Source organism: Hyaena hyaena, unplaced genomic scaffold (assembly GCF_003009895.1).
Source record: "Hyaena hyaena isolate Hyena2069 unplaced genomic scaffold, ASM300989v1 scaffold_3, whole genome shotgun sequence".
Lineage (NCBI taxonomy): Eukaryota > Metazoa > Chordata > Mammalia > Carnivora > Hyaenidae > Hyaena > Hyaena hyaena.
Window position 1 is genome coordinate 9,436,383 of NW_024080635.1, and position 20,370 is coordinate 9,456,752.

Here is a 20,370-nt window from a genome sequence, read left to right on the forward strand (position 1 = left end):
TGCACACGTCTCTGAGGGTGACACTCTGGAGGGCTGGGATATCACAGTGAATGATCCGGGGCCCAGATTAGGCTCCCAGAGGCGGAACTGGGTTCTGGCCATCTGAGGGCACTCAGGAACCTGGAAGGGGCCTATTTGCCTGGCAAGTACTGGACAGACTGGGGCAGAAGGCGGGCGGAGAAGTGGGCAAAGTCATGCGGTGCTGCAGCCTTAGGCTCACTTCTTTCTCAATCTGGTGCTTTCAAAAACAGTCCTGGGTGGGGTGCTCCTCCACCTTGGCCCCTCATCCTCCCACATCTCACTCGGTCTCTGAATGGCCCAGATGGCCCCGTGGCAGTTGGCTTTGGTGAGGCCTGGCAGCAGGGGGGACCTCTCTGCAGGGGGAGGAGGGAAGAGTGTCAATGAAAACCATATAAAAAATCCAGAAATGTGCATATAAAATCTCGCCCTTGGTGTATTGCCTAAGTCAGTAAGCAGAAAGCACCTTCTTCTTGGAGAAGGATCAAGTCCTCAAAAGGTAGGAAATGTCAAAGTGTCACTTCATTGTCATTAAAAAAAAAACCCGACAAACAAACCCCCCAAACCAAATCCACCCCTGACCAAAATACCCCCGAGTCCACGAATTGTTGTAAACAAACCCAAATGCAGAAGCAATCCTTCTCAGTGGCAGTCGTAGCTGATGGCAGTCACCGCAGCATTGGGCCTGCAGGCGGGGGCTGCCGGCCCTGTGCGGGACATGGACATGGACGTGGAGCCGTAGTCGGGGCGGGGGGGACGGGTCATCCTCAGGAAGGTTGACCTTGCCGGCGTCCCCACGGTCTCCCCGACTGAGGAAGACAAAAGCCCCCTTTCAGCCCCATGAGCCGACAGGAGAAACAAGTCTTTTTCATTGGAGTTTCTAAAATATTCTCCAAAGACAGAAAAATTCTTCTGTTTGCCCCGCGGCGGCAGGAATGGAGTTTCCCCGAGTGGCTCCCACGGCGGCTGCCTGTCCGCCTGCCTGCCCCGTCTGCCTGCCGTGTGGCTGTTGACTGGGGCCCAGAAGAGCAGCCCAGGGACAGGAGAGGAGGGGGGGCCCTGTCTCTCCCTTCACATTGGTTTTCCTGAAAGTGTTTCTTGGCTCTGGCCAGGTCGCCTTCCCAGAGGGAGTTGGAGAGAAACTGCTTTTGGTCTCCGATTGGGATAAATCGCGTGGATCTCCCAAGCCCTTTTCTTTCTTTTTTTTTTCCCTAAGAACAATGATCACTTTCCTTATGAGAATCCTCTTTAAAAAATATTCCTTGTATTTCCCGCCCCCTCCCTGGATCTATTTTCTTTTGTCCCCGTTCCCTTTTTTCCATCATCTGAGTTGCACATATTCTTGGTGACGTCTCATGGCTGGAACGCTGCTCGGTTCTTCCTGCTGCCCGTGGCCTCCTGGCAGGTGCTGACCCTGCGGTGGACTTGGACGGAGAGCCAGGGGGCCGGCGTGTGGGGCGGAGCGGGCGGGGGAGGGGCGCCTGGAGGAAGAGGTGAGCCGAGGCGGATGAACGTCAAACCTCCACAGACTGGATCTGGTTCATCTGTGCTCGCATCACCTGGATACTGTTCAGGATTTTTTTCTGGTGGCCAGCCAAGGTGACCCCAACCCGGAGAATGTCCCTTGAGGAGAGAAGCATGTGTGTTAGGGAAATGTGGGGAGGGAAAGGACTCGGGCCAGGTAGAGAGCTGCCTGGGCTTCTCCGGGGTTGTCCTGCTCAAGAGAGCAAGGGGGGTGGTGAGTGGGTGGATGTCTGGAGCAGGAGTGATGTGGGGGAGGGGCGGAAGGAGCCCGTGACTGGGAGTCAGGACACTCAGGGGCACCGGTCTCCCCTGCTACGGGGAGAGAGGAGGGCACTTGCACCTATGAAGCACCCACTCACTTTATATCCCTTTGATTTTTCCTACCAACCTCCCATTTACAGAAGAAAACTGGGGCCGAGGGAGGTTCCGATTCGCCCATGGTCACAGGCAGACCTGGGTGTCAATCTGAATGTGACCTCAAAGCTGGCCACCTTGTCTCTTGGTCCCACACAGCTGGACACTGTCTGTTCCTCACCATCCAGAGCCCCTACTTAGTGGGATGGGTGGGAGGGCTACTGATGGGGGGAGGCAGCCTGGGCACTCACTCCATCATCATCTGTGACACGACGTCGAAGGAGGTGAAGCCGGCGTTGGCGAAACTCTCCTTGTACTGCCCCATCTTGATGGCCTCCAGCCACTCGTCCACGGTGTTAAAGCTGGTGTAGTCGGGGATCGTGCGGTCCAGCAGCGGCAGGTTGATTCTGGGGGCGGGGTGGGCAACAGAGATGGTCAGGGCATGTTCTGCGAGGGGGCGAGGGTAAGCCAGGGCGTGGGCACACCAGTGGGCTGTGTACCTGCACGTGTGTATCCATCTGCATGCACAAAGGTGAATGGATGTATATGCACGTATTTCTGTGTGAGAGTGGATGTGAATTTGCACCTGTGTAAATGAGCACACACATGTGTGTGGCTATGCGAGAGTGAGTGTGTATGCAGGACTCAACGCTGGAAAAGCCAGGGAAGGCTCTGTGGGGACCGCTGGGAGCCTGGACCACTGCAGTGAGGAGGAAGACGCTTCTCCAAGCCTCCTGTTTGCAGGAGGAAGGAGTTCGGCTGGCCTAGTCTCTGTTTCCTCCATCCTTCTCCACGCTGGGTGTGCTGTAGGAAGCTATGGGCTGCACCTCCAGCATCCAGGCTGGTGGCACTCATGAGAGTGAAATGATTCTCATGGGGCTAAAAGCTCAGAGTGATTTTATCCAGAGAGTCAGTAGTGGCTGATGCCGGGCCACAGTGGGGAGTGACAGGCAGAGGCAAACACAAACTTTTGGCTACAAAATCTTGGGAGGTGAAGGACTTGGGCCCAAAGAGTCTCGGATAAAGCCAGCCCTGGACCCTGAGGACACACAGCTGGACACACCTCAGAGTCCCTGTGTGATAGGGTCCCAAAGAGTGTGCAGGGCCAGGAGAGACAGGGACCTGGGACAGCCACCCAAGCCAGGCAGTGGTAACCTCAGGTCTGCTGGGGCCTGTCCTGGGGCCACCAGGAGAAGACAGGCCCGGGATCACTGGGACAGGCCCTAGGGCCACCAGGAGAAGACAGGTCTGGGACCACTGCAGTGGACAGTCTCTCTGATTCGGGGACGGTGACCTGGGTGTGGGCCATGGCATGAGTGTGTGTTTGTGTGTGGTATGTACTTCTGAACATGTGTATGCTCAGGTGCTTAGGGAATGCAGATGACAGGGCCTGAGAAGGGGCATGTATCCATGTGTGTGAGATCGTGGGGGAGCATAAGCATGAGCTTTTGTGCCCAACTATGCGTAGGACTATTTGTGTAAGCGTGTGTGTATGTGTGTGTGTGTGTGTGTGTGTGTGTGTGTGTGTGCCTGCGCATGGCTGGACTGGGGAGGATGTGAATGTTAAGTTATAGGGTCTAGGTTTGAGTGTGAGGGTAGCTAGGAAGGAAACCTGGTGACCAGTGAATGTGTCTACCAACCAAGAATCTGGTAATTTTCCTTCAATGCTGTCCTCTCTGACCGTGCTTTAAAAAGTGCTTCCTGGGGCTCCTGGGTGGCTCAGTCTGTTAAGTGGCTGACTTCGGCTCAGGTCATGTTCTTGTGCTTTGAGAGTTTGGGCCCCCTGTCGGGCTCTTTTCTGACAGCTCAGAGCCTGGAGCCTGCTTTGGATTCTGTGTTTCTGTCTCTCTCTCTGCCCCTCTCATGCTTGTGGTCTGTCTCTGTCTCTCTCTTTCTCTCAAAAATAAAGAAATATTAAAAAAAAAAAAAGTGCTTCCTTTACCACCTCTACTGCTTCCTTCTCTTCTGTGTCCCGGGCTCCTCTGCACCCCAAGGCAGGGCAGATGCCCAATGAACACTAGTGCTGGCCTCCCTGACCCAGCCTGCAGTGTAAATCATCTGCCTAAAGCGTGGGGAGCCTGAAGAAGCAGAGATTTGGAGACAGGAAGGGCTGGCTGGGGATGGGGTGGAGATATACTGGGAGGAAGGGGTGGGGCCAGACCAGAGCCGTACCCGGAGGAGAGAGGTGCCATGGCTTTGAGGCTGTTGGGGTTTCGGATCATCTTGTCCAGCGTGTTGACAATCTGGCCAAACTTAGGCCGGTGGTTTCGATCCTTCTGCCAACAGTCTAGCATGAGCTGATGTAGGGCGCTTGGGCAGTCCATGGGTGGCGGCAGCCGATAGTCCTGCTCTATGGCATTGATTACCTGGGGACGACACAGCGGCAGAGTGGGGCTGGGTGGGTGGGGTAAGTGCATCTGCCTCTTACCTCTCACCTCTCAGGTGACCTACCTTCCCACCCCCCCACTCTGTAGGGCAGGAAAGACCTATTTGGTTGCCATGGCAACTGTTTCCACCTCCTGGATACAGCCCCAGGGATGGGCCTCACTTGAGTTCCCACCATCTATGGCCTCTGTCTGACCTGGAGCCTGGGTGCCTGCATATTTTGGGAAAGCTAGCATCCTAAGATAACTTTTGCCTCAGGGTCTACCAGGCTGACCCTCCTGTGGACCACCTTCTCCCTCCCATTTCTGAGCCTCCTCCTGGCTTTGATGGCCCCGAGGACTCCCCCCTCTGACCCTTGACCCCAGGGGGACCACACTCTTGACTTCAGTGCCATTTATTGCTCCAGGTGAGAGATGGTCCCTAAGTCAGGTCCCACGGCATGGGTAGACACTGCCCCACCTGGCTCCTCTGTCAGGCCAAGGAGCTTAAACACCTGTCTCCGATCTGTCCTGCTGCTACGCCCAGAATCACTTTCCCCAGCTGGACCGTGAGTCACCCTCCCTGCTCAAGAAGCGTCTTCAAGTCCTTCCTGTTCTGCGTTGTTGCAAATCAAAATGCGTTAGGTTGATTTTCAAACACCCCATTATTGAAACCTTATCAACCTTTCTGATCATCTTTCCTCTCTACCGCTTCCCAGCGTGATCCCTCAGCTCCCACCTTGGGGTCTTTGCACAGGTTATCCTTCCCATTTGAAGACCTCATGTCTCCAGGTCCCACTACTGTGTGCATCCCTCCTGTCCTGTGACTTCCTGACTGATTTTGCTCACGATGCCCTTGCCTCAACACCTACAGGACTTGACACCTGCCTTTTCCAATTTAGCACCTGATCGTAAAGTTTCTGCTAACAACATCTTGTTCCTGGAATAAGCATCATGTCCCCCAGTTACGTGGGAAACACCTGAGATATGGTCTCACTCAGGGCTGACCACAAGGTGAGGGCATCTTGAAGATTTGCCGAATTGTGGATGCGTCAGCCTTTTCTACTCTTGACCTCTGGAGAGTCCAGGGTCCTGTGCGGATGTCTGAATCAGCCAACACTGGGCTGGGAGCTTCTCTGGCCCAGTCTCTCAGAGCCCCTGCTCCCATTCCCTGGGAGATCAGTAAACAGCCAGGAATTCTGGATCCTCCCCTCTCATCTGGCTGGCCAGAGAGGCTCTGCCCGGCCCCCTCGGATACTTACGTCCTGGTTGGTCATGTCCCAGTAGGGCCGTTCCCCGTAGGACATCACCTCCCACATGACGATGCCATAGCTCCACACGTCACTGGCTGAGGTGAACTTCCGGTACTGGATGGCTTCTGGGGCCGTCCAGCGGATGGGGATCTTCCCACCCTGGGGAGCACAATGAGGAAGGTTAGTGGGAGGGAGGCTGACCCATCTGGCCTCTGCTCTCAGTATTCCTCACCCTACGCCCTGTGCTGTACCAATCACACGAAGCCCCTCATTCTTTCTCAGACTCTCCAGGCTGCTTCAGGACTCGAGAATTTGCACATGCTGTTCCCTCTGCATGAAATGCCTTTCCTCTCTCTGCTGTCTGGAAACCCCTTCTCATCCTTTAAGTATCTCTGAGAATCTCTCCCCAAGTCCCAAGTACCAAGGAGTTGCTCACTCTTTTTAACTGTGTCTCGTATCTCTCCGTCAGGGAGGCATTTTTTTTTTTAATATTTTTTATTTATTTCTAGGAGAAGAGAGAGAGAGACAGCGTGAGCAGGGGAGGGTCAGAGAAGGGTCAGAGAGAGAGGGAGACACAGACTCTGAAACAGGCTCCAGGCTCTGAGCTGGCAGTCAGCACAGAGCCCGACGCGGGGCTCGAACCCGCGAACCGCGAGATTATGACCTAAGCGAAAGTCAGACGCTTAACTGACTAAGCCACCCAGACGCCCCAAGGGAGGCATTTCTTATACAGAGCAGTACTGAAATTATTTGCCTGGGGGCTTGCCTCTTTGTATGCTATTTCTGAGTTCTCCGAGCAGGGGCTGGGTCTTGTTCCTTTCTGTTTAAAACTCTTCAGCAGGAGAGAGTCCTGAGCTTAGGCAGGTCTCCAAGATCAGTCCTGCCTGCTCATACAGCGTTACTACCCATCATCTTCCCTCTTAATAATCTGTGTTCCAGTCACATCTTGGATTGAGAACACGGCATCTGAGAAACTTTTACTGAACCTTCTGCATTCAGCTCAGATCTCACCCCCTCTTAGCAAGCCTTCCTCGGCCTCCTAAGCCTGGTGTCCTGAGCTCCAAGAGGAGAAAGTGTGATTTATGCCTCTGTTTCTCTTGGGTCCAGCACAGTGCTTGGCATGAGCAGGTGTGGGTGAAAAGGTATTGTAGGGAGAGATGGACATCTATGCCTTCTTTCCTGGCATCATGACCCCACTGCTCTCTGCCTCTGTCTTACCAGTGCACTGGTGTAGGTGGGGTCTGAGGTATCATCCTCCAGAAAGCGTGAGAGTCCAAAGTCAGACACCTTGCAGACCAGGTTGCTGTTGACGAGGATGTTGCGGGCAGCCAGGTCGCGGTGCACGTAGTTCATGTCTGCCAGGTACTTCATGCCAGCCGCGATGCCCCGTAGCATGCCCACCAGCTGGATGACTGTGAACTGTCCATCGTTTTGCTTTGGGAGAAGTGGAGAAAACACAGTGAATGGGAGGGCATGAATCAGAGCTCTGGGTCTTCGGTACCACAGGAAACCAAAGCAGGACCCTGCCACCCTGGCCTCATGCTCCCTGTGGTAAGGATTCAGATGCTTGGGGGCCTTAGAGAGGCCCATGAGAGGCCGATTTCAGGGTAGGGGAAAGAACGTGGGCTTTGGAGTAGACACAGCTGGTTTGACTCTGGCTCTGCCCTTTGTGGGCTGTGCAACCTTAGACAGGTGACCTAACCTCTTGAGTCTGTTTCCTCATCTGTGTGTTAAATGGGGATAAGTTATAGCCACCTCCCAGGGCTGTCTGAGTTAACTAAGAAGGTGCATAGAAGTATGTGCATGGCACATAGTAATTGTTTAATAAACATCTGTTAAATGGCAACTAGCCTAGCAGCATGTTTCTGTGCTTTTTGTCTAGCTGGTTAACTGTGATCTCCTGGGGGAGTCTGAAAACCCTCCTCTCTTGGCCTTGTGCTCTGGACTCCTCCCTCCAGCCGATATGGTTTTGGAGAAATCCAAAATCTGTTGAAAATCCTGGACTAGGGTTCAAGATACCTAGTTCCAGTCCTGGCTCTCACCTTGACCCTCTAGGTAATCCTGGGCAAACTGTACCTGTCTGTCTTTGAGCCTCACTTTCTCTCGTGCATAATGAGAAGGCTGGCTAAAAGCATAGCTGATAATGGATTTTAGGCTGTGTGCTAACTCTGATTGACTGGTTGTGGTTCCCTGGATTGAAGAGGATTCTGAGACTGCTACTTAGTTCAGTGGAACAGAGTTCTGGGGTTGATTAGCAATGTCTGTCACTGGTAATATAATGGAAAGAGGCAGCATGCAAGCCGTTCCTGACAGATTTTCCCCAAGACCCCATTAGGCTCTGACAACATGAAGTTATATCCACCACTCCTTTTCCTCCCCATCCATCGGCCCCTGGCACTTGGCTTTCCCTACCCGGAGGAAGGAGTCCAGGGAGCCATTCTCCATGAACTCAGTGATGATCATCACAGGCGTGCTCTTGGTGACAACACCCTCCAGGTGGATGACATTGGGATGGTCGAACTGGCCCATGATGGAGGCCTCACTCAGGAAGTCCCGGCGCTGCTTCTCAGTATAGCCTGACTTGAGCGTCTTGATGGCTACAAAGATCTCTCTCTTGCCTGGCAGTTTTAGGTGGCCACTGCATACCTCACCAAACTCCCCTGGGATGCACACACACACACACACACCAAGAAAGGCAGGATGTCACTTGCCAGGTGGAAATGTCACCTTCCCGCTCCCTGTAACCTCTACTCCTGGGTCCTGAATGAACTTTTTCTCCCCAATGGTCAACTCATCCTCTTGATAAAGAACCCCTTTGTAGAATGTGGGGGCCCATAAGGTCTCAGTACACTCACAGCTGCCCCATGGTATTTGGCTGGGCATGGGGTAAGGCTGTAGGAGAACCTGGGGGGAGAGAGAGGGCCAGGAAGGACAAAGCACTAGGTTGAGTCCAGAGAATTGGGTTCTAGACCTAGCTCAATCTCTGACATGATATGCAAGCTCCTTCCCAGCCCTGTGCCTCAGTTTCGTCACCTATCAATGAGGTAGTTTTCCTGGATGACCTTTGAGGGCCTTTCCACTGTGGATATTCTGAACCTTCAGGCTTTGGAGGGTCCTCTGAGGCTCCAGACCCACAAGCTGCCCTCTGCCCCAAGAGTCTTCCCCACTCATGGCTGAGGCCATGGTACCTGGGAGAGCACCCACCACCTACCTGCTCCAATCACCTGCTCAATTTTGACACAGGAGATGTCAATTTCCTTGGCAAACTCCCGCACTGCCTCATTGGGGTCCTCATAGGTGAAAGGGTCAATGTAGATCTTCATGCCTGGGGTCACTGCGGGACAAGACCAGGCTTGGTCACATGCACAGAATCAAGATGTGGACAAATGGAAAGGCTAGAGCTAGTCCCTCTGCAGAGGGAAATACACTCCCATGTGGCCCCATAAGAACTGGGCAACCCTTTGCAGGTTACTTGACCTCTCTGAGCCTCGGTGTGCAGGTGGGCACTGAGCTGAGTAGAAGGGTGAGGAGAACAGAGAGTTCAGCAGAGAGAGCAAATAGGTTCTAGGCTCCTGTTCCAACTCTAATTGATTAGCAATGTCTTCCTGAAGGAGCTAAAAGACTGTCAGGGTTGTTTAGCAATGTCTACTATGGGTGTGGGCATAAAACGATAAATAGGTTTGGGGTGCCTGGGTGGCTTAGTCGGTTAAGCGTCCGACTTTCGCTTGGGTCATGATCTCGCGGTTCGTGGGTTCGAGCCCCGAGTCGGGCTCTGTGCTGACTGCCAGCTCAGAGCCTGGAGCCTGTTTCAGTCTGTGACTCCCTCTCTCTCTGACGCTCCCCTGCTCACGCTGTCTCTCTCTCTCTCTCCTAGAAATAAATAAAACATTAAAAAAAAATTTTAACAAAAAAAAAAACAAAAAACGATAAATAGGTTTGTCACTCTTGTGTTAGAGAATCAGGGGATGCAAAGAAAGAGGAAGTCAAGAAGGAAGTGAGAGATTTGGAACAAATACAGAGAAAGAGGAGACAGAAGTCCATGTTCTTGGGCATCTGCTAAGGAGACCTCCCTGTCTTTTAAGGCTTCATTTAAGCATCTTCTCCTTCAGGGAACTTCTTGGCTGCCTCAGTCTCCCAGGCAGGCTCCAGAGCCAGGAAGGACTGCCCGCTCACTAGGGCCAGAGGACCCATGGCTCGGCCCACTCCCCAGGTCCCCCACTAGTTAAGTCTTAAACCATCCTGGACCTCAAATTCCCTGGGGATCAGCATGTGGCTGGACATGGGGCCTATTAATTTGATTCTTGATTTGATGTACTTTTTTATTTGGTGAAGAAATTAAGGATGTAACTTGGATATCAAGGACCTAATTCTGATGCTAGCACTGAGTCCACAAAACCCTCGGAAGCAAGGGAAGGATGATCCATCCCACATTCTCTCTCCCAGATAACTGGTCTTCTGCTGCCCAGGCCTCCCTCTGGCTTCCCCAGCTCCCTGCCCACATTCTCCCACTGCTCCAGGGGGAGTGACATTGGAGGCAGCAACACTAGGAGTCCCTGGACCATAGTAAGGCTTGGCTGCTTGGTGAACGGGGGCATCCGGGCTCCTCAGCTGTGTGACCTTGGGCATGTTAGTTGATCACTCGATTTCTGTTGCAGACATTCCAGGAATCTAGAGTTGGAACCTCTGACGCACAGGTTGGAAAACTGGCCCACTGACTATTTTGTAAATAAAGTTTTATTGGAATACGGCTGCGTGCATCCCTTTGCCTGGGGCTGCTTTCAACTACAGCCACTGAGTTGAGTAGTTACAATAGAGACCCTATGGTATTTTTACTCTCTGGTCCTTTACAGAAAAGTTTGCCAACTACTGCTCTAATACATTAGCTTTATTGTGGATTATTTGCGTAGGTGCTTGTCTAGACAATTAATTAATTAATGTATTTATTTGTTAAGATTTTATTTTTAAGTAACCTCCACACTCAATATGGGGCTCTAACTCACAACCCTGAGATCAAGAGTTACATGCTCTACCAACTGAGCCAGCCAGGGGCCCCTGTCTAGCCCTTCAGGTCAGGGTTTTTTAAATTTGAGTCTGTGAACCACTTGACAGGCCCAGGATGAGTTTGGTGGGACAGGAGAGTTTGATAACCTCCTGAATGGAATGCACTTATTAGTATTGCCATTTTGTTTTATTTATTTATTTATTTATTTATTTATTTATTTACTTATTTATTTGTCTTAGAGCACACATGCAGGGGAGAGGGGCAGAGAGAGAGAAAGAGAGGAGAATCTTAAGCAGGCTCCATGCCCATCGTGAGGCTCAATGTGGGGCTCGATCCCACAACTGTGAGATCATAACCTGAGCCAAAATCAAGAGTGGGATGCTTAACCAACTGAGTTATCCAGGTATCCCGATTATTGCCACTTTGAATTAGAAAAGTAACTCATGCTCTTTATTTATAGTCTAAAAATTATGGAAATAAATATCGTGAAAGTTGAAGTTCTCCCAAAATCTGTCCCTGAGTATAGATTTTTCTGTTTTATAATTTTCTATACACACATGTATGCATATTTGTGTTTCCCTGGCCATAGGATCCAAAACTTTTAGCTGACTCAGAGGAGCCTGAGACCCCAAAAGAAGTTAAGAACCACCACCTTCAAATGTAGGAGCCTGGGGGGGTGGGGAGTGAGGGGTGCATGATCTTTCCTGGTTTTTCTCTCCATTAGAACAATGCATAAACCTCTACATGGAATATACACTCAGTGTCTGTAGAGCTGAGCAGAATCTAGGTGACAGAGAAAAAAGAATGACAGCAGCTGCCATTACTTGAAACTTTGTGCCCAGCATTGGGCAGGCTCTTTTTAGGGATCATCTTTTTCTGCACCCAACAACTCTTGGAGGAAAGGATCATTATTCTCATTTCATGCATGAGGAAACTGCAGCTCAGAGGGCCTAAGTAATCTACCCACGGCCACACAGCTAGAAAATGGCACAGCCAGGACTTGAATCCAGGCCTGTCAGACTTGAGCCAAGGGCCACGACTCTTAATCATCATGCTTATGGTCTCCCGGATGCAATCCAACCAGATCTGGTCCATGCCTCCTCCTCCTCCTGGACTGTTCAGCCATGACCCTTTCCCCAAGTCAGCCCTCCTCAGACTGGGGACATCAGCTCCTGGAAGGTGCTCCCTTTCTTGCTCAGTGCCTGGCCTGTGGTTCCTGGTGACTGACTTTCAACCTCCCTCCAACAGAATTGCAGGACATCCTTTCTGCCAGGCCAGCTGTGGAGGGAGGACAGGAATGGGTCAGCTCAGGGAGCTAAGGAGAAGCACAGCAGGAGCTCCAAGCTGACCTGGGCCCTGTCAACTGCTCAGATGCTGGCCTCACGCCCTGGCCGGGAGTGTTGGTCAGGAGGGCTCTCTGCTGCCTGCAGGACAAAGGCAAGTGCCTTCATCTGGCATTCCAAACTCTCTGTGTTGGCCCCAGCTTCGGCTCCCTGCTCCTCTACATGGCAGGAAAAAGGAACTATTTACCCAGAGGTCCCAGAAACACCTTACACTTTCTTGCCTCTGTGCTTTTGTTCATGTGGTTACCTCCACCTGGAATGCACTTCTCTTCCTCTTTGTGTCTAGATCAAATGCCACCTCCTCTATGAAGGCTGCCTGGATCTAATGGAGATCTATACTTTCTCTTCAGGCTCTCGAAGCCCTGTCTCTGCACCCACTCCTATGGCCATGACCTCCGTATGGCTCTCCTGTCTTGTATGAGGTCTCCCAGATATGCATGTCCACAGCTTCCTGATACCCCTTTCTGGAACATTCTGCTGCCTGTGAGGGCTTGCTTTACCCCCTCTCCCTCAGGGGGACAGGGGCCATCTCTGTCTAGTTCACGCTAAATCCCAGAGCCTGGCACATAGAGCTTGCTCAAGAAACGCTTATTGAAAGAATCAGAGCATTACCTATTGAAATGTTCTCTTTATCTCTTTCCACCTGGTTGGAGTCATGAATACCTTTGAGAATTTGACATAAGCTATGGATCTGCTCCTTGGAAAATTATCCCATGTTCAGCATATAATTTTGGAATGTTCACCGGCCCTTGAAGCTCCTGGGGTTTGTGAACCCCGGATTATGAGCCCTTGTTCTAGAATGTTTTCTCTGCAGTACACATGTAAAGGAGGTATTCAGTAGATGCTTAATAAACACTTACTGAATGTATGGCTCTGTGTAAAGCTGTCCCCGCTTCTATGACCTTTAGATTTCATCTCACCATTAATAACACAATCTACTCACAGTTCAGTGTGGATTCACCAGGTATTAGGCCCTGTTCTAGGTACTTTACAGGTATCAATCCAATTAATCCTCCTGACAACTCTACCAGGTAAATGCTATTATGAGGCTGGGTCTTCTGAAATTGTTAGTATTTGGCTGTTTCTGACCTGCAAAAGTGGCAGTTTCATTGGGTCCAAACTGATATGATCCCCATTGTTTGGATGCAGACACTGGGGCATAAGAAAGGTTAGATGGCCTGTCCAAAGGGACATGGACAGAGCCGACACGTGGGAGAAGTGGGGTCTGAATCCAGGTTGTCTGGCTGTAAGTCTACACACGTAACTGCCAGCCTACTGTTTTCTTCTGGGTGCTTCCCCATCCTGTCTCCTGGAATGGAAGGTGAGCTCCTTACTCAGCCTTATTCAAGGCCTGGCTCCCAGGACAGGTATTTGCTGAACTGAAGTTGGATAAGGATAGTCAGTCTTCAGACAATACTGGTCTGCTGTTTGGGTGACTTATGACTGTCAGAGCCACTACCTGCTGTCCCGAACCCAATAGGAAATTCAGGATGAAGGAGGAGGAGACCGACATTCAGACACCAGGTTTGAATTCTGGATCTGCCAGTAATAATAGCCACAGATAAGCTGCATTATGAGTCTGAATGGAGGATCAACCACTGTATTGATACAGCTGTGTGCCCTTGGGAGAGTTACTTAACCTCTCTGTGCCTCACTTTTTTCACATATAAAACAGAGATCATAAACAGCAACTGCCTCATAAGGGGACTGCAAGGGTTAAGCGAGAATCTTTTTAAAGAGCTAAGAATAGTAGTTGGTGAATAGATAGCACTGAATAATTGTTACCTGCTATAGAGAAGAGTTGGCTATTATTAAATATTATTAGGAAGCACTTTAATATCCATTAATTCATTTAATCCTTGATTAAATGAAACATCATTCTTGCTACTTCCCATATAAAGCATCATTCTTGTTACTTCCCATATAAGGATGCCTAGGTTCAAAGAGGTTTGATGACTTCCTCAAGGTCACAGAACTGGCCAGTAGTGGAACAGGGGTGAGAAATCAGGTCCATCACTCTGATCCACATCCAGGTACCATGGACCTGGGTCCTCACTCAGCACCTGCTGGACGGGGGGACACAGGAGCCGGCGAGGGTGACTTCAAGCCAGTCACACACTTCTCTGGGCCTTAGCTTCCTCCTCTGTCCTGGCCACACAGGGTAGCCAGGGGGTACAGGACCCCAGGGCTGGCAGGGCTTTGAAAAACAAAAAAACAAAGTCCTTTTTTAGATTCAGGAAGCAGGAGCCTGATTTTTAGAACATGTTGGTCCATGAACAAATCCTGGGCTCTATTTTAAAAATAAATCCCTGCTGTCACCTGTTTCCTTGTTACCGACTCACACTCTAAATAGTGGGGCTCCCACATGGCTCCAGGTGACAAAGCATGTGAGCCCACCTCGGTCCAGCCTAGTTGGGTGTGGACCTTAGCTCTGGCCCTGAGCTGTGCTGTGACTTCTCTGGGCCTCAATTCCCTCATGCCCAAAGCTGGCAGTTATTAGGATTAAATGAACAAATGCATGTAAAGCATTAAAACAATTCTGGGCACACAAAACACACTCTGCATTTAGCTATATCTACAACCATGATTTATATTATTTGGGGAATAGGAGGGGGTGATGTAATTTATGACTTTTATTTTTAATGTACAGGTGATTTTTTTTATTTTGGGGTAGCTAAATTTGTCTTTCTTTTTGAGAGCCTTCTATTGCTTTATGCTTATAAAGTCTTTTTCTTTTTATAAAAATTTATTTTCATATTATTTATTTTAGAGCATGCAAGCAGGGGAGTGGGGCAGATAAAGAGAGAGAGAATGTTAAGCAGGCTCCACACCCAGCACGGAGCCCACTGTGGGGCTTGATCCCACAACCCTGGGATCATGGCCAGAGCGGAAATCAAGAGTCAGATGCTCAATCAACGGAGCCATCCAGGAGCCCTGAAAGTCCTTTTCTATCCACATATCCATTACGTAGTTACCTAAATTGTCTTCTGGAAATTTTAATGGTTTAATTATTTTTTTACATTTATGTCTAAAATGATTTTTCAAGTTCAGGGACTTTCCCTTTAAAGTGACTGTTCCCCAGAGGCTTAATATCTAGAACTCCTCAACTTGGCTCGTTCTGGCACACTCCACATCCAATCCTGAGGCAAATCTAGTGCCTCTACTTTTCGGAACATGTCAGAATCCAACCACCACCGCTGCCCTCTGGTCTAGCCACCACATGCCTTCCCTGGCTTATTCCAACCGTCACCTCCCAGGTCAGCTTCCAACAACACCCACTTCTCTGCTTCTGTCCTGCTCAGCACCCTCCAGTCTCCTCAGTCCATTCTCCACCCAGCAGCCATAGAAGCCCTGTCAAACTGTAACTCAGAGCACATCAGTCTTTGGTTCAGACCCTCTTGGAGGTTCCCTATTTCACTGGGATAAAAACCAAGGCCCTGCAATGGCAGACACGAATCTGTGTGTTGTGACCCCTCGCACCTGCCCCTCCTGCGTCCTCACTCTGCTCCAGTCACACTAGCCTCCTGGCTGTTCCAGAAACCTGCCAGGCACACTCCAGCCTCAGGGCCTTTGCACTGACTGTTCCTTCTGCCTGGGAGGCCCTTCCCTCAGGTATATATATGCAGCTTGTTTCCCCAGCTTGTCTGAGTCTTTGCTCACCAGAAACCCTCTCAGTGAGGCCAACTCTGACTGTCCTGTTTGAAAAGGCAGCCTTGATCCTGCAACTCTCGATCCACCGCCCTGTTCTACTTTGCCTTTTGTTCTAGATCTTTCGTCTTCTAGCACACCATGCGCTTTTCTCGTGTATTACCTGTTTTCTGTTGCTCCCTGTCCCTCCTGCCAGGGTAGAAGTTCTACAAGGGCAGGATATGTGATTTGCTCACTTGTGTGTCCCCAGCACCTGAAACAGTGCCTGGCGCACCTAGTAGGTCACAAAGACTGACAAATGAAGGGCTATGCCAATGGCTTCTCTCACCCAGTGGCCATCTGAGGAGCCCTAGGGTACCTCACTGAGTACAGTTTGAGAAGCTATATTGGACCACTTGGAATTCCTGTTTGCTGAGTGAGCGTAAATGAGGATGAAGAGTCTTCCTGCTTCCCTACCCCACCCCACGCCAGATCTGCCGGGGTTAAGTCGAGAGGAATCAATGCTCTGCTCGTGTCTCTGCTGGGCCCTTCGAGAGGGGAGCTCTGCTCTGGGTGTGTACCTGTGCCCCCAGCCCTGGCCTGGGAAGGATGGGACAGTAGGGGAAATGGGGGCACTGGGTGGGGGGAAGTGGCTACCAGAGGAGTCACCTCCTGGGCCAGAGCCTGGGGGCCCCACCATCTCATTTAACTCATGTGTTTATTGTGCAAGTATGTATCTAGCGTCTTCTGCATGCTGGTGTTGGGGGCAGTGGTGCGTGTCAGACGCACTTTCAGGTCTCCGGGTGTTCCTGCTATAATGCTGGGGAGACAGGAAATGGTCATCATGGAGCAGCCAGGTAAGGGGGCGCTGAGCAAGCACAGATGGGGCCCTGAAGCCAGGGAGGGATGGGGGGGTGAGGGGAGGATGCTCAGAGTGAGTTGTACACACTGTGGCTGAGGCAGTGGGGAGAGTTACACAGGTTAAGAGAAGGGGCGGATGCCCCAGGCAGAGGGGGCAACATGTGCAGCGGCTAAGAGGGGAGAGTGAGCTTGGCCCATTTGGGGACAGCCTGACGCTCAGTCTGGCTGCAGCACGGCAGGAGGGTGGAAGGAGGCTGGAGAGGCTGCTGAGAACTGTCAGTGAAGGGCCCATGGGCACCGGTACGGCCGGGTGTACGTACTGTGGCCACTGGTGTAGTGCTGCAGCTTGTCCGTGTACTCCGAGTCAGCACGCTCAAACCCCCGTCTTCTGGAACAAGAGCAAAGGGCTGGAGCCACCTGGAAGACCCCTGGGGAGCTGGGAGCCACAGTAGGTGATGGGGGGGGCAGGCCCTCAAAATCACACCCCTGCCAGGGTGCTCTCTGCCTGCCCCTGGCCTGGCAGCCTCACCCCTCCTGGCCACCCTCATCGCTTCCCACCCCCCCCCACCTCAAATCCAGGCTCACCATCCCCCCCACCCCCGTCCAGTTGAGCTCCCTTCACAATTATCACCCACACCCCCAGAAATCCAGGGGCTTCTGTCCATCTGAGCTGATGGCCTAGTCTGTTCCAAAGTGGGGCTCTAAGGAGGAGGAGACAGTCATTGCACGATGCCCCCTGCAGAAGCCAGAGAACAAGTTCCCCCTCCTGCCTGGGCCCATGCTGTGCCAGCACCTGGGACGCCCCTTCCCCCACCTCCTCCTGTCTACATCCTCTCTGTATTTCCTGCCACCAAAGCCAGTGGGCCTTAGCTGAGCCCCTCAACCTTCCCTCCGACACCCTACTGTGGCCCTAGTCAGGCAGGGGCCTCAAACAGTGCAGCAAGTTGGGCGGTCTGGACTCCTTCTCCAGCATCGCCTTAGCTCCTGGCATCCTGCCCACTTTCATGACCACTGTTCTGTTTCTGACATTCCTTCAGGCTGAAGTTTTAGTGTCCCTAGGTGCTGCCTCCATGAGCAGTGGACTAGTCAAGGCAGCCCTAGCCCAAAGGGATGTAGCCAACGGCGGCCGTTTAGGTAGGAAGGTGGGTGTCCAGCCCTGCCTGAGCCTCTCCTGCCCTGGGAATGATGGGAATGTCTCCTCAGCTCACAGACACTATTCAAGAATGGTTGAATGGATGCTCAGCCAGCCCTGAACGGGGCTGGGGACGCCCACCCACCTGTTACACACGATGGCGATGACGACCACAGCAATGAGGAAGACCAGGCCAGCCGCCGAGGAGCCGATGATGAGTGGTAGCTTCTCCTGGATGCTTGTCTGGTACTCGGCTGGGGGAGAAAGCACGTGTCATCAGCCTGGCTCTGGGAGTCCTAGTGCCCCACGCCCCGGGTCTCCTAGGATGCCCGGACTCTGTTCCCACTCCTGAGAGATCACCTGTCACATGCCCGGATGGAGAACTGGCTGGTACTCACTCACTGGTAAACTTGGACAAGTCCATGGACTGCTCCAACCCTCAGTTTCTCATCTACAAAATGGGCATTATACCTCAATGTTGATATGAAAATCAACAATAATAAGAAGCTGACTTATAACTACAGAGAGGTAGTTATAAGCACAGACTCTGAGGCCAGACTCCCTGGGGTTGAGTCCTAGCGGTGTCACTTACTGTCTGTGACCTCTGGTAAAGTGACTTACCTCTCTGTGGCTTAGTTTCCTCATCTGTAAAGTGGGGAGATTAATAATTCTTATCTCATAGGATTGTTGCGTAAAACACTTAGAAGGACATGTGGCAGGTAGTAACCACTCAGTAAACATTAACCATTATTGTTATTGAGTGTTTTATGTTTCAGTCACATTTTGTATCTTGTCTGATTTTCAGAACAATCCTATGATTCAGTGCCTAAGATCATCCCGTTGGCAGATGTGGGAACTGACACTGAGTGATGCTTGTCATGACCTGCTTGTGATCACACACTTACAAAATGGCCAAAGCCGGCATTTGAACTGAGGTCTGTTTGACCCACGACCATGAGCTCATATGAGATAATGCATAAAATACACTCAGCATTGGTCTGGCTTTTGGAAACCACTCAGTACATTTTCAGGGCCATCAACACCATCATCATTTTAAATTTTATTATTATTACTTCTCATTTACTTCCATGACCAGACAGGAGCTCGTTGAAGTCAGTACCACGTAAGCCCGGGGTCCTTAGCACCAGCACACATTTGTTGAGTTAATAAAGAAAGGGTCTGAGGACAGTCCCCCCAGGTTCCAGGTCAGTGAGACTCATCCAACATGCAAGAGGGCCTACAAAGGTGAAAATTATGGCCACGAGGAAGTAGGGATTTGTCGAGGAGGTGCCATTAGGGTCTTGGAAGAGATGGTGGAGTCATTAGGGAGAATTTTTATGATAAGACAAGAATTCATGGGTCTAGGAGCCTCTGAGATGATCAGCTAGACCAAGGCCAAAGCCATGGCCAGTGATTAAAGCAGATACTAAGAAGGGATGCTGGAGTCTGGTTATAAGTAAAGCTAGCTCAGGCTTCATTGGTTGGTAAAAGGGCTTCCAGACTCAGAGCAATGACAACCATGACCTTAACTATGACTTGGTGAGCGCTAACTATGTATGAGACCTATGGCCAATCCTGTGCCAGGTTCTAGATATTTATCCCCCATCTTTACACTAATTTGATAATGATGATGATAATGAGATAGCTGTTATCATCCCCATTTATAGATGAGAAAATGGAGACTCAGAGAGGTTAGGGCTGAACCAGCATTGTAGTTACTGTCTGTCTGGCATTGGAGCCCCTACTCTTAACTCTGCTGCTCCTCAAAGATTATTAGAACAGGAAGGGTACTTAGAGACCAGGTGGTCCCAGAGTGGGAGACACACAGCACATGGGCTGCAACCTCCCATTTTCTTGTCCAGGACAGACATCACTAACCCATCCCAGCACATCTTGCTGCTGAACTTCAGAATTCTTCTCAATCCAACTGTGCAAGTCATTGGAAGAGTGTATAAATGAAATAGGTGTGCTCTCAATGATTGAATATGATGTTTTCAATTCGTGGATGAGAAAAATTTGGACCAGAAAAGGGAAGTGACTTGCTTAGAGTGTCTCTGCAAGTTAGGGCTGAGCTCCTGAGAGTCCTGTGAAGGGGAATGGCTGGCTGACAAGATAGCAATGGAGGAGTCCATATGCTTTCCAGGACACAGAAATAGCACCTCTCTGTATGGGTGGTTCCTAACCAGAGGGAGGGTTGACAACTAGAAGAGGGACTACTTTCTGTAATTTGTGCAAAGGCACTTTGAAGGAGCAGTTGCCCTTAAATTTATTCTGTTTGTGGAGTCAGTGCCCACCTCTTGACCTCTGGATGCTGCTTACCTTCTGTCATGGTCTGGAAGTACATCTTGCCACTGTAGCGCCCGTAGCCCGCCACGGTGCGTGCCCGCACCTGGAAGACATAGATGGCGCCGGCTTTGAGGCCCTGCACAGTGACCGTGTTGGTGGGGCTTTTTATGGCTGTGGCGTTGTACTCACTGAGCTCCTGCTGAGGAACAGAGAAGACCATTAGCAAGGTTGTTGCCCACAGTGGGCTCAGAGCCCAGTGCCCACTCCTGCCACTTGTGGTGGGGGGTTGGCCACCGGACAAACATCTGTGGTTCCCCTTCTTCATTCTCTCTCTGTAACAAACTTACACACCCACGCTTTTTGCATGTGACTTCCCAATGCTTCCCACAAAAGAAGGCAGAGTGTATCTCTCTTCCTTGTGGGGGCCGAATTTGTCCATGGTCTTGCTTTGGCCCTTGGAACATTCTAGAGGACATGATGCAAGTAGAGGTTTTATATGTGCTTGTTGAGTTGGCTTGGCCTCTTGTGCTCTTGCCTTCTGCCATGATGGGACTTAACCTGGGTAGTGGTTGGTTCCAGAATGAGAAACATGTAGGGAAGATCTTGA

The 20,370-nt window shown here is 51.0% G+C and overlaps 1 protein-coding gene across 3 annotated transcripts in view; it reads right to left on the bottom strand.

Moving 5' to 3' along the window:
• Positions 1-1,443: 1,443 nt before the first annotated feature.
• Positions 1,444-20,370, bottom strand: part of EPHB2 (EPH receptor B2) — a 184,194-nt gene continuing 165,267 nt past the window's right edge. Inside the window, exons 7-16 of one of the 3 annotated variants that reach the window (XM_039233743.1) lie at positions 19,797-19,959; positions 17,623-17,731; positions 16,666-16,730; positions 8,724-8,846; positions 7,925-8,172; positions 6,731-6,946; positions 5,522-5,671; positions 4,069-4,262; positions 2,148-2,303; positions 1,444-1,641 (exon numbers count right to left, since the gene is read on the bottom strand). In XM_039233743.1, coding sequence (XP_039089674.1) covers positions 1,533-1,641; positions 2,148-2,303; positions 4,069-4,262; positions 5,522-5,671; positions 6,731-6,946; positions 7,925-8,172; positions 8,724-8,846; positions 16,666-16,730; positions 17,623-17,731; positions 19,797-19,959 — 1,533 coding nt within the window. In that variant the 3' untranslated portion in view covers positions 1,444-1,532. Of the gene's footprint in view, positions 1,642-2,147; positions 2,304-4,068; positions 4,263-5,521; positions 5,672-6,730; positions 6,947-7,924; positions 8,173-8,723; positions 8,847-16,665; positions 16,782-17,622; positions 17,732-19,796; positions 19,963-20,370 lie in introns of all 3 variants that reach the window. The other 2 variants (XM_039233734.1, XM_039233725.1) reach the window with 2 other exon arrangements.